The sequence below is a fragment of the Stomoxys calcitrans genome, chromosome 2 (genome assembly GCF_963082655.1).
Source record: "Stomoxys calcitrans chromosome 2, idStoCalc2.1, whole genome shotgun sequence".
NCBI classification, from domain to species: Eukaryota; Metazoa; Arthropoda; class Insecta; order Diptera; family Muscidae; genus Stomoxys; species Stomoxys calcitrans.
In genome coordinates this window covers 139,235,423-139,250,396 of record NC_081553.1, presented here as the reverse complement: position 1 = coordinate 139,250,396, position 14,974 = coordinate 139,235,423, and the positions used below count along the sequence as shown (strand labels likewise).

Here is a 14,974-nt window from a genome sequence, read left to right as displayed (position 1 = left end):
ATAGAACTTACCATTTGTGCGGAATATGTTCGGATTATCTTTGTCGCCATTTTTTTAAGGTGCGATGTTCTCTTTGATCCGATATTCTACACATAAGCAACATAACAGTGATATAATGATGAAAAAGCAAATAAAGAACACATTTGAAGAAGATAAGTTGTAAAACAATATTTACTTCTAAAACCACTATAAACCTCCGTTACACTGCTATTTAAATCCGGATTTAATGGCTCGATCATGTGTTTTCCCTTAAACAGGACATAATTACCAGGTAGAGTTTGTTTGTTTGTTTGTTTGTTTATTGAGTGTAACACCAGCACAACAAGATTATATCTTATATGTTAATGTGCTGATTCGCAATAGAGTATATAAAATAATGATTATTCTTTTTAAAAGGATATTAACTAATCTTAACATTTTAAATTATAGTAGTAAATATTAAGGACATTTAAAGAAAAATAATTCGTAGTTCATTTAAAAAATTTAAATAGCTCATTTTTGAATGAAGTTGCATTGCTTATGCTCTGTATGTTGGGAGGTAGGTTGTTCCAGAGACGCGTACTATGTACAATGTACTGTCGTTCAGAGGTTTGTGTGGCAAATCGTGGTTGAATGAGTTTTAGGCCACGGTTGGATCTGGCGAATTTCAGATGTTTGTGTAGGTATTCAGGTTCTTTTGTGTAGATTACCTTGTGCAGAAGAAGTAGACATCTGACATTCAGTAAGTTTGAAAAAGTTAAGTTAAATATTTGGTATGTAAATTGTGATATACGAGCTTGTCGACTTTTGTTAAACACATATCTTGCAATATCATTGTAAGCAACATTAAGCTTTCTACTGGTGTCTGCATCACAATTCGCAAATATCTCGCATCCATATAACAGTGTGGGAATTAAATAACTTTTTGCAAGTAACATTCGGATGTGAAAAGGAGTTGACAAGCGAACAGTCCATAAATTTCGCAGCATCCCACGTACTTTGCCAACTGTTGCATTAATGTGATTTGTCCACGTTAGGGTTGAATTAAAAGTCAATCCTAAATTTGTGGCTACTTGTACAAGATTCACTACAGAGTTACCAATTTTCACAACGAGATCATCAGTTATTGTCACATTTCTTTTACTTATCAGAATCAGTTTGGTTTTGGATGGATTTAAACATAATGCATTATTAACAGCCCAACAATGTATTAAGTCTAAATCAATATTTATGTTAGACACACAGGTTTGGATATCTTTCAGTTTGCAGTATGTGTAAAGTTGGACATCGTCAGCATACATTTGGATTTTAGATGTTGCAGGCACATCAGGCAGATCATTTATATACATGGAAAATAAAAGAGGGCCAAGGATAGAACCTTGAGGTACTCCTTTAAGGACATTCAGAGAGTTCGACCAACTATTGTTATAAAAAACAGACTGCGATCTTTGCGTCAAATATGATGATATCAGCTTGCAAGTACCTGGGTACAATTACAATTTTTTTCTCGCGGAGTGCACTATTTGTCAACGAGTTTTGGTTGAGTGTGTGTATTATAGTTAAGACCCATAACACACACAAACAACGAAAAATGGCGCGAACTAGTAACATACACAAAATCAGATCACGGATTTTGACAGATAGTGCACTCAATATTTTGTTGTTGGGCAACTGCCACTACCTGTAAATGAATATATCTTGGATTTAACATTTCATTTTACGGTATTGGCCACTCAAGGGAGTTTCGTTGGAGGTAGTTTTTTGTTGTTGTGCTAATGACACTACCTCTTAGTGGTACATCATGGAAAAACGTCAAAAAATCGATTACTTGAAAATCGACTTACATCCCGTTGTCTCTTGCCTTATATTTGTTGAAACAACGTGCATTGTGGATTTTAATGATTTTTAAATTAAATAATCTGTTTTTGAATAACAAATTATCACAACTAATTTGTAAAAATAAATCTACTGCAAGCATTTTGATTTTGCGCGAGAAATCTCAGTTCATGCAGACATGTACGTACATAGTATGGATGGATTTGGAAATGACCGGCTTGGATGTTCTCAACGACAAAATCATTGAAGTTTCAAGTGTAATAACTGATAAGGAGATGAATATTATCGCCGAAGGACCCTGTTTTGCTGTTCACCACCCAGCAGTGGTGTTTGAAAACATGAATAGCTGGTGTAAGAAGCATCACTATGAATCCGGACTTGTGGAGAAATGTTTAAAATCACAAATTACAACGAGTAAGGGACAGGAACTACTTCTGGATTTTTTTAAGGCATATATACCCAAGGGCGAATGTGCCCTAGCCGGAAATTCTGTATATATGGACAGGTATGTCATATATATATATATATAATATAGCTCCTATATAAACGAATCACCCGAACTGATTTCTTGAGCTGCTTGAAGACTCAATTTTTTATTCCATTTTGGCTTAAATATGACATAAAGTTATCAACACCGACATTGGTAAGGTCCCAGATAGGTTGATAAACAGTACAGATACGCCAGCTTTGCATTAACGGATCCATAAACAGGCACTGAACTCACAATTTGGCAGATATTTGGTATGTAATCCACGTTTATGACCTGTAGCGTTGCCGTTAATCGACTAAATGGGCAATTTATCCGTTGTCTCCTTTGTGTGACGTCTGTTTGGTTGTGTTGAATATACAGATCCAGGAACTCTGCGACTAAGGTGTAGTGCGTCCAGAGGCATCTGGGTCTGAGTCGAATGGATCTGGCTGAACAGTTAAACAGGTGACGTGTATCATGTAGTGCCTGGTCACAATCGGGACATACATCATGCACGTTGGAATCAATTCTTACTCTGTAGGAGTTGAGGTGGCTACATCTGCCGGATCGTAATTGAGCCATAAGGTGCAATAGGAGGCCGTTGTTCTCCAATACCACATTCACCCAGTAGCTATTCACCGCATCTGCTAGAGTGTCTTCATCAATGTTGTTTAGGACCACTTGATATGTCGCTTGATCTGGAGGTTCTCCCTTATAGCACTGAACCTCACGCTCTAGATCATGTAGATCCAGCTTAAGGTTTCTGGGCAGTGGATACTTCCCCATAATGATTTGGATGGTCCGTGCGATAACCGATCAGAAGGTCTTTTATAGAAACCATGTAGGACCTTTGTCTACTGCACTTCCATCAGTAGACACGTGAGAACAGAGGAGAAAGCCTTCGCAGTTCGAAGAAAGGCATTCTGACAGATCTGAATATTAGTCCACTTCGTGCCACATAGCTAACGGGACCGCATTGGTGTATAACTTACCACAGACCGTCCAATTGCTTTGTACGTCATCAACAAGGTTTCTTTGTCAGCACTACAAGTCCAAGTGAAGTGGACCGTCTTATCACATGGCCTGGTCTAATTGAACCCCCATACTCGGGTCCTTTCCTGGCTTAAGTAGCGGGATCACGTCCATCTTCCAGACATCGGGTGCTATAAGAGTGTTCAATGACAGGTTAAGGGCAATTATAAGATATTCGACTTCAGGTAGATCCAGATTTTTTAGCATCAGTGTAAAGATTGTTTCGGTAAACTGTGATGGCCGTCCTTGTCTTTGCTGTTGTTGTAGCAGTTTGTTATGTTCTATCTTTCTCTATCTTTGATTCTGTTGAGTATCGAGGTCCAGGAACTCTTCTACTAAGATAGATGCGTCCAGAGGGATCTGGGTCTGCGTCGAATGGGTCTGCCTGGGTTAGTTAATCATCTGACGTGTATCTTGAAGTAGAGGAGGAAAGGTAGAGTTTAAACAGTGCCGAAGATATTACCCCGCCTTGAGGAACTCCTTGTTTCACTCTACGGTGTTTTGATTTCTTATCTCTAAATTCAACAAATCACTGGCGACCACACAGATTATTTGTTGGCAATGTCCTTCAATAGTGTTGGCAATGTCCTTAAATAGTTCCAGTACCACGAGGAACGTTCTATCACATGGGCTGGGCTGATTGAAGCCGCGACAAATATGTGCGGTGATGGCATGAAAAGCAGTAGTTGTACTATGCAGTCTTCGAAATCTATAATGATGCCCGGCGAATGAAAATTCTCCAACAAGGCTCGGGAGGAGAAGTGCCTCAAGCATCTTGGCTGTACGACTCCCTCAAACTCGGGGTCCTCTCCAGGCTTCAGTAGCGGGATTGATCTGCCCATCTTCCAGACATCGGGAACTACAAGAGTATTTAAAGACATGTTGAGGACAGTTGTAAGGTACTCAACTCTAGGTAGATCCAAATTCTTCAGCATCACTGTAGAGATTCCGTCGGGGCCCAACGCCTTGGTTGATTTGGCGCCACGGATGACATTCGTAACTTCGCCCACGGTAAATTGTGATGGCTGTCCATATTCTATGGATACGACGAATAGCTCTACAACTAGCATCTCTTCGGATTAGTCACAGTTGCGTTGCCAAAAGTGTCTGAGGTCCTACCATCCCGTCTACAGGGGTTCGAGAGTGATAAACATTACGACCGAACCAAAAAAAAATTTAAAACATGTTTTTGCATTCTTATATGAATAAAATAATTCGTATACTTATGTGTGTTCTAGAAATTAAATCAATATGATCTGTTTTCTTTCATATGGGCTAATTATGGGCATCACATACTTCTTTATGACTTCTTGGCTGTCGCCAAGTCGATCGCGAAAGCCGTCAAAGACGTTTGCATAAGTCGGTTCGAAACGATTGTCTAGCCGGTGGTAGAATACAAATTCAGTTTCCTATTTTAATTTGAGTATACAAATGAGGCCTAGACTTCTTCGCGTCAAATATAATTGATACATTATAACGTATGGCATACCAATATTGATTTTAATTTGAACAAATGTACCAAAATCTCATTTTGTTTTACACCAAATATTCCATTGAATTATGTTTAGCTTATTGAAACACTTTGGAATATAACACTCTAATCAATGTTAATTAATTTATAGAATGCCTTGAACATTGTATTGTATACTACTTTTATTCAAATGAAAATTTTCTATTCTTTCTCAATTGTACTTCTAATAAAATACGTCGTTATCAAAATATATTAAATTACAATAGGTTATGGGCGACCAAAGAAAGGAAATTCCTCATGGAATAGTTCAATTTAATGGAACAAACTACGAAAACTGGAGTTTTCGTGTAAGAATGTATGTATTTGGATGCTGTTAACGTTTTGGAAGTAATTGAATCGACTTTGGAAAGCACCGCTACTAATGACGAGAAAATTAAGTATCAAGAAAAGGATAATAAAGCAAAATGCATTATAGTAAGCTGCATTTCTGATGATTGCCTGGACTATGTTAGAGAAAAAGCGTCTGCAATGCAAATGTGGAATGCCTTGAAGAATGTATTTACGGTGAGATCATCCACAAATCAAACAATACTGAGGAAGCAGTTAGCAAAATTAAAGTTAACGGAGGATACAAAGATGATGGACCATTTCATGGAGTTCGATAGTCTTGTGCGGCAGTTGAAGTCAGCTGGAGCTAAATTAGATGAATGTGACCTGGTGTCGCAACTCTTTGTAAGTCTTCCTGAAAGCTATGACCCTTTAATAACAGCTTTGGAAAATATGAAAGAAGACGACTTAACATTGTCAGTAGTAAAGCAGCGTCTACTAGCGGAAGAGAAAAAACGAAATGATCGAAATGGGGACAACGATAGTGAAAAACCAGGTGCTGTTTTTGTGGCTCGAAAGAGTAATAGAATCAAATTTAATGGAAAATGTCATAATTGCGGAAAAATGGGGCATATGAAAACTAACTGTCGTTTTAAGAAGGAAGCAAATTTCATTAATAACAATCAAAAAACCAACGTTGTTACTTCAGATGGCCAAAGCGAAGACGAATTAGTATGTTTTATGGTGAATGCACATGGCAGTGAGTCGAACAAGATGAACTTTATTTTAAATTCAGGATCGAGTGACCATATTGCAAATGATCGAAGCTTGTTCTATAAACTGACGAAAATGAAAGCGCCTTTAACAATTAGCATCGCCAAAAATGGAGAATTATTGACTGCAAATGAAATGGGCGACATACATGGATATACCTTCAACGGCCAACATGTACTTCTTAAGAATGTTCTTTATGTACCACACTTGAGGGAAAATTTATTATCAGTCAGCAAAATAACTAAATCGGGCTTAGAGGTTGTTTTCAAAAACAATACAGCTGTTATTTTGAACAAAGGTAGAGATTTAGTCATGGCTGAGCCAAAAGGTAACATTTTTGAAGTTAAATTTATTAAATGTATAAACTGTTCTTTATTGTGTTCTCTTGATGATGGAAAGCTTTGGCATTGTAGATTAGGTCATGTTAATCAGAAAAGCCTTAAGTCAATGCATCGAAATGAAATGGTTACAGGTATGGGAAATGTGAAATCTTTTGGTATGTGTGACACATGTTTGAAGGGTAAGCAGAGTAGAGAACCCTTCAAAGGTGTCCACTTCCGCAGCACTCGTGTCTTGGAAAGAATTCATAGTGATGTATGCGGCCCAATATCTACGAAAACACACGATGGTTACAGATATATTGTTTCGTTCGTCGACGATTTTACACATTTTGCTGTGATTTATTTGATTAAAAGCAAACATGAAGTGTTTGAAAAATTTAAACAATATGAGGCTTTTGCAGCAGCTAAGTTTTCCACGAAGATATCCATTTTGCGTTGCGATCAGGGTACCGAATATCGTTCAAATGATCAAATACAGTACTATAAAATTAAAGGAATACAACTTGAAGAAACCATAGCGTATACACCGCAGCAAAACGGAGTAGCTGAACGGTTTAACAGAACGTTGATTGAAAAAGTTCGGACGGTGTTGATTGGGTCAAATGCCCCAAAGGAAATGTGGGGAGAAGCAGCTTTATCTGCTGTATATTTGCTTAACCGATGTGAAACTAGAAGCCTTGATGGAGAAAAAACTCCAGCGGAGCTGTGGTATGGAAATAAACCAGATATCAAGAAGGTACGAATTTTCGGCTGCAAAGCAAATGTTTGGATACCGGACCAAAAGAGAAAGAAGTTAGATCCAAAAAGCATAGAAGGAATAATGGTAGGTTACACAAACAATGGTTATAGAATCGGGAATGTTGAAACTAGAAAAATAATTACAGCCCGTGATGTTAAGTTTAATGAAGAATTATTTCCTTTTCAAAATACTGTTGTCAAAAATCAGTATTATATGGTTCCAATATGCAGCAATGAGCAAGAGAGGGATGAAGAGAATGTCATAACTGCAAATTTGGACAGTTTAAAAAAGGACGAAAGTGGCGAAAAAAATAATGAAAGGAATGTTATATCTGTAAACTTGGATGATTCTCAAGAAGATGAAAGTGGCGAAACAAATATAAATTGGGACTGCAGTTTCCAGAAAGATGCAGACGGTGACACCCAAAATAGTAGCAATGTGCAAGACACAATATCAGAAAATGATAGTCAGAGTATATTGAATGCACAGCACGACGAATCTACGTTAAGAAGAAGTTCCCGGGGTCTTATACCAAAGGTTTTTAAAGATTACTTCACATCCTACAATGCAGATATTAGTGATAATATAGACGGCGAACATCCAGATACATACGCAGATATTTTAAAGAGGCAAGACAAGAATGAATGGTTGAAGGCAATAGACGATGAAGTTAAATCTATGGAATACAACAATGTTTGGTCTATAGTCGAAAGGCCTACAAATGTAAAACCTCTAAAGTCAAAGTGGGTATTCCGAATAAAGAGAGACGAAAATGGACGTGTCTCAAGGTATAAAGCGAGGTTAGTAGCAAAAGGGTTTTTACAAAAATATGGTATAGATTATGAAGAAACATTTGCCCCTGTGGCTAAAAGTTTAGCCACAGGTGCAACAATAAGAATATTTTTAGCAGTTGGAGTTCAATGCGGATACCATTTCCATCAAATGGATGTAAAAACTGCATTTCTTCATGGAGATTTAAAAGAACAAATATTCATGGAATCGCCTGAAGGAATTTCTCTTAATGACAATGAAGTTTTTCAACTTAATAAGTCTTTATACGGTTTAAAACAAAGTCCTCGTTGTTGGAATGAAAAAATTAATATGTTTCTATTAAAGATTGGATTCGTTCGATCAAATCATGATTACTGTCTGTATGTCAAAAATCACAATTCGAGTGTAGTATATTTACTCCTATATGTCGATGATCTTTTGATTGCAAGTCCCAACAGGAATGAAATTGAATTCTTGAAAAATGAATTATCCAAAAATTTTAGTATGTCAGATAGTGGGGACCTCACATATTTTTTGGGTATTAAAGTAGACTATAGTCAAAAGGATGGAGTTATGAAACTGTCACAGGAAACCAATATTACTAGAATTTTGGAAAAATTTGAAATGATTGATTGTAAACCTGCTGTAACACCCTTGGAAAAACTGGTGAAAATACCGAAATCAGAAAAAACAAACAAACCGTACAGGCAGCTATTAGGAAGTCTTATGTATGTAATGTTATGTACACGTCCTGATATTTGCTTCCATATTGGCTATATGGCTCGTTCACAAGAAAATCCAACAGAAATTCATTGGAAAATGTTGAAGAGAATTTTAAGATATTTAAAGGGCACGAAACATTTGAAATTGATGATAAAACGAGAAGAAGGCCGTGAACCATTGATTGGATACTCAGACGCGGACTGGGCTTCCGATGTATGCGACAGAAAATCAGTGAGCGGATTTGCATTTCAGATTTTTGGAAATACGATTTCGTGGTCCAGCAAAAAACAAGCTACAGTGGCGACATCCTCTTCAGAAGCTGAATATATAGCATTAAGTGCGGCTACCTCAGAAGCCATATGGATAAAAGGTGTTCTTGAAGATATGTATATTGTTGACCATGTATACTCTGTACCTTTATATGAAGACAATCAGGGGTGTATATTCATGTCAAAAAACACGGAATGCAAAAGATCCAAACATATCGATATCAAACATCATTTCATTAGAGATCATTTGGCTCAAGGAAATATTGAAGTTAGATATGTTAAAACTTGTGATCAAATTGCTGATATTTGTACCAAAGCATTAGGAAATGTAAATTTTCAAATATTCAGAAGTAAATTAAATTTAATAGAGTGAGAGAGGGTATTGAAACACTTTGGAATATAACACTCTAATCAATGTTAATTAATTTATAGAATGCCTTGAACATTGTATTGTATACTACTTTTATTCAAATGAAAATTTTCTATTCTTTCTCAATTGTACTTCCAATAAAATACGTCGTTATCAAAATATATTAAATTACAATATAGCTTGACCAAATATTATGTTGAAATTAAAGGATCAATCAATGCATGTTCTCAACAAGTCAAATCTAGAGATCGTTTTTTATGGATTGAAAGTCACAACAGAAGTTTTTGTGCGCGCCCCGACATCATAAGAAGTCAATTGGGAAGGTCGATTCGGATTTGGCTCATTTGCAATTCCAACTGATTTACTTCAATAAGAAGTACTTTGGGCAATATTTGGAGCTGCTAGCTGTACTTGATAAAAATTTCGTGTGATTTCAATGGATACACGGACACTTAACATATCATGGCGATAGAGAATTTATTAGGGACTTACACCAATATCTGGAGGTGTAACAACCGGATGTCTTTAGCATTAGGTGGGGATAACCACTTTGAAAATTGTTTCTGATCTCGTCAGGATTTGAACTCGGGCGTTAAGCATCATAAATGTCGTCCCAATTTTCGAGAAAAATGTGCCTATGTCTAATTCTTAATTGCCGAAACCTTAAAACTATGATTGCTCTTTGTGAGCAAAATGCAATAATTTATATTGGCCACATATTCTTAGGAATTTTTCCTCATTCCTGTTTACTTTTAGAATGAAAATTTCACAGTATAATATAATTTATTTATTGTGTAGTTAAGCTAAACGAAAATAAGTGTATATTAATTAAAAAAATATATGTATAGAGAAAAATTCTGGGGGGCTTCTGATTCTCTGTGGGTTGCTAAGCCTTCCCCACCCCAGAACCTCCCCTAACTACGCCAAAGTCGCCAGTATTGGACTTGACTGCTATTCCCATACATTCCATGTAGAGGTCAATATCGCCAGGCGCAAGCGAGATGGGTCTATTCTGCACGAAATGACGTATCACGAATGCCTTATGTTTAAAAAGGCTCAGTTCTGGCGATCCGAAACTGGCTTAACTAACCAGAATTCATATGAGTTGGACGGACACAGTGCTCTTGTTTGAGTTTTAACGATATACCACAGACTATCAACCGAATTTATATTCGGAAACTTTGATAGCATTACAGAAAACTTTCTTAGCATATATAGCTAAACTTTTGCTATATATGCTAAGGTTGTCCGTATTCAGAAGTGTGTTTAAGGGAAATTTATCTGACTTGCCTATGCCCTGCAGACAATGTAAGGGTAAGGATGTTCGTCTTTTTTTCGTTGTCGTCTTCTGCGTCCTCGTCGTCGAACTATGTGACCCCCCGACCTCTTCCGTGCGGCAATAAACGAAACAGCAGCATCCCAACCCCAACAGACCCGGAAGAACATATTGGTGGCAGCGATCCAGGAGAAAACGCTGACCAACACCTGCAGCCTGCACAGTTGTCACGGACACAATATGCCGTCATTTCCTTGGGATCAGACCACCTCCTCTTAATGCTCACAATCGACCGACCACCGCCGGACGTTTATCAATCAGAAGAAGACCGATTATGCTGGCATCAGAGAGAACACCAATTGCCGATTAATTGAACTGACACCCCCCTCGGATGTGCTAATTACCGAGAGGAAATTTCGACAATCTCATGGCAGCCGGTTGTACGTACCGGATTGACCCGATGGAATCCTCCATCGGCAAGGGCTGCCGTCTCGGTGTACAACACACTGCTACAACAACAACAGGAAATTTCGAAACATTAACGCAGCAGCCACTCGCTTTATACCAACTGGTTGAATACCCCAAGTTCGGCCCAATTTCTCGGCTCAGGCAGCGGTACTCGCAGACGAGCGTGATGTGATTCGTTGTACGGACCCCACTAACCCCAAAATCAGCGAGCTGAATCTGGTAATAAACAGGGTAGTCAACGAACATAAGCGGAATTTGTGGCTGGAACACTTGGATCAATGTAACTTAGGCACCGGTGTAGGCAAGCTGTGGTCTACTGTTAAGTCACTCTCGATCCCCAGTAGACGGGATGATAGGTCCTTTGGCGATGTAACCGTGACTGATCCGAGAGATGCATCAGATTGTTCAACCGTCAATTTTTTGTGCATCCCGAGAGTGACAGGGCTAGGAGGAGAGCCATTCGTCGTATCCGTGGTCTCCGAGCCGAAAATCAGCCATCACAATTTACCCTGGACGAATATACAAATGTCATCCGTGGTGCCAAATCATCCAAGGCTTTGGGTCCCGACGAAATTTCTACACTGATGCTGAAGAATCTGCATTTACCTGTCTTTAAACACTCTTATAGTACCCTATGTCTGGAAGATGGGCAGAGTGATCCCGTTACTCAAGCCTGGAAAGGACCCGAGTTTGGGGAAAAACGTACAGACCGATCTCCCTTCTCTCACGAGTAGCCAAGACGCTGGGTCGCGAATTATCTGTGTGGTCGCCAGTCGTTTGTGGAATTTAGGGATAAGAAGTCGAAGCACCGTAGAGTGAAACGGAGTTCGCCAAGGTGAGGTGTTATCTCTGGCACTGTTTAACCGCTACCTAATCCTCCACCCATTGTGAATTTGCGGTAGGTTGAACGTCTACCTCAACGAACTTGCCTCATATTTCGCTGCAAGAAATCTGAAGATATGTGCAACCAAATCTTCATCTACATTGTTCACTACAAATACGCGTGAGGTGAATGCCGAACTGACTGTGATGGTCGATGGAGAAATGATTCCGACCATTAAGTGTCCCAAAATACTTGGCGTCACATTTGATAGCTCTTACACATTCTCCCCACATGCCACAGAAATTTGCGATAAAGTCAAAAGTACAGACAAGGTCCTCAAGTCTCTTGCCGTAAGCAATTGGGGTACAGACAAAGAAACCTTGTTGACCACGTACAAAGCAATGGGCTGGTCTGTGGTAAGTTATGCAGCGCCAGTGTGTTCCCGTCAGCTCTGTGACACGCAGTGGAATAATATTCAGATCTGTCGGAATACCGCTCCTCGAACTGCGACGCGCTGTCTCCTCAGTTCTCATGTGGACCATCTCCATCAGGAGACAAAGATCCTACCAGTGCGAAGACACAACTACATGCTGTCTAAGCAATACATTTTGGGTTTTAATCGCATAGATCATCCAAATCATCATCTTGTGAATTCGTATTCACTGCCCAGAAGCATTAAGGTAGATCTACATGATCTAGAGAGTGACGTTCAGCGCTACAAGAGAGAACCTCTAGATCAAGTGGCATATCATGCGGGTCTATACAACATTTATGCAGACACTGTAGCATATGCGTTAAATATTTACCGGGTGAATGTCGTCCTTGGAGAACGACCGCCTCCAGTTGCACCTGAAGAAATTTACCGACCCCAGCAAACCAGAGTAGTTCTGGCTCAATTACGTTCCGGCGGATGCAGCCGCCTCAATTCCTACAGAGCAAGGATAGATGCCGACGTGCAAGATGTATGTCCCGATTGTGACCAGGGACCACACGACACACGTCACCTGTTTAACTAAGAAGTTAGACCCACTCGACTCGGACCTAGATCCCTGTGTCGCAGAGTTCCTGGATCTGGACACTCAACAGAATCAAGAGAAAAATAGAACACAACAAACTGCCACAACAACAGCAACAACGTTTTATACGGTGTAGTTGGGATTTGCTGTGGCTTTAGCCGGTCTCATTACGTGGTATTATCCCCTATTTGGGCTACTAAAAATAATTTTTGGTTAGGATAGGCTAGAGTGGCAGTCTGCCATCAGACTCACTAAGACGTTTTCGTCCATTGTGATACCACAGGAATAGGAGAAGAAAGATGCCCAACAAATTGTGAATGTTTACATCCGCTAAAATACACAAGCGCCCAAAGAATTGAGAACCTAAAGTGGAACGCCTTCTGACTGTACACAGCATATGTTCTATGGTCTATGTTCTTCGATGTCCTCACAGCTTCGGCAAAAGTCATTACTGGTAACCATCAGACTGCCAGCATGTTTTCCGATCAGACTGTGACCTGTCATAACGGGTACAATGACTGAAACCTCCATTCTACCCAGAGACAGCAAAGCGGTATACCTCTTCAAGTCTAGACTAGGCCACATATTTTTGGAATGCTGACCACCCTGCCAGGCTGTCTGAGAAGATATTTATGCCAATCGCCGTTATGGCATTACATCTTAGCTTTTTCACCACTTTGTAGCATACAGGGTGGCTGATGAATATTGCTACAATGATGAATATTGCTACATTTTTTTTTCGGTGTATGGAATACATTTTTCTTTTATTCATGTTAAATTAAATTATTAAATTAATTATTAAATTATTATTAATTAAATTAATTAATTAATTAATTAAATTAATTATTAAATTATTATTATTAAATAGAAAAAAAGTTATTACATTTTTTTTTGGTAGCGGCTTTCATCAGCCACCCTGTACAACGGTCAATTTCAATTTGTCGAAAAGGCTGTAAAGTTGGTCAAGTCTGTGAGCAGACAAGCATTGGCACGCGTAATTGGCTCGGCCTTATTGCTCGTCGGTGGATATGGGATCTTGCCATTGTCCAGCTCGGAAACGCTACCATAAAATTTAAAGAGGTTGTTTATAAAGCGTGCAACATTAAGTCAAGAAGGGGAAGAAATAGCAAACAAAAGTTAGGAAAATCGGTTTTGTAGAGCCGATTTCATTCAGGTTATAGATGTGCAAACTGAAAAGTCTACGCCCACCCATCCATGTTACCTGGTATCCACCAATATATTCCTGGTAACCCATATTCAAGACCTCGCCTTTACACTACTGTGGTGCCTTCAGGAATCAAACATATAAAGTTCGCTTAGAACATAGCTGTTAACTTCATGGGTTTTTTAAGAATTAAGACCAATATCATACGAAAAGCAGAAATTTTCATGGTATCTTTAATTTCATTATTTTCTTGGTTATCACTTATATGTAGATAATATAAAAATGTATAATAGCAACATTAATTATAAAAATTCAAAGACAAGTTAATTCAAGTAATTTACTCCAACATGATTTTTTTACAGTGTTAGGCTTTTGCTTGTAGGTGTCTGTTACGTTAACCGGACTGTTAAGCGAAATTCAAATGTAACATGCACATATGTTCAGTATGCATAAGAAAGCAAAAGAAAAAAACGCAAAGAAAAATGAATAAAGTTCAGTGACCTGTTTCGGGACAGATGTATTTGTATGTGTATTAGTGATATTCTTTGCTGGGTCTTATTCGGTGGTTAAACTATTATTGTAGGTTCAAAACATTTAACCCAAATCATTATTACAACAAAAATTTCAAACACTAAATGAAGAAAAAATGCCTTCGATCACAACAACAAATGAGTACTTGCTATATGCGAGAGAAAAAAAAGAAAACAAACATTCACGTATGTGCTGCTGTGTACCCCATTACTAAGAGCAACAACGTATGACTAAAAGAGCAAGCTTGTATAAACTGCAGCAATAGGCTGGCTTTATAAGTTTTGGTGCTTTTAAAACTTTAAACAAAGAATAAAAGGCAAGCGTTAAAGCACAAAATATAACATTGAAACGCATACAAGAATGTTATTTCCGATTCCTTTTTCCAGGTTATCTTGGCAAGCACTAAGTTTGTTTTTTTTTTGTCAAGGTTTAAATTATTAATTGAAAAGGGTTCAATTTGTGATCGAAGAGAAAAATATATATTTTAAAACAGATCATTTAAAAGAGAACCTGCTCTCGCCCACTGCTCTCGCATAGCTTAACGGTTTGCTCAATTGATCAACCCAACTGGTACACGAAGCCACAGCCTCAATA

General features: G+C 38.4%; 1 protein-coding gene across 1 annotated transcript in view; it reads left to right on the top strand.

Annotated features, from left to right (window-relative positions):
- The first annotated feature begins 1,744 nt into the window (after positions 1-1,744).
- The window catches only part of LOC106091964 (probable oligoribonuclease), a 44,372-nt gene continuing 31,142 nt past the window's right edge, over positions 1,745-14,974 (top strand). Inside the window, exon 1 of the mRNA XM_059362125.1 lies at positions 1,745-2,320. Coding sequence (XP_059218108.1) covers positions 1,878-2,320 — 443 coding nt within the window. The 5' untranslated portion in view covers positions 1,745-1,877. The remainder of the gene's footprint in view (positions 2,321-14,974) is intronic.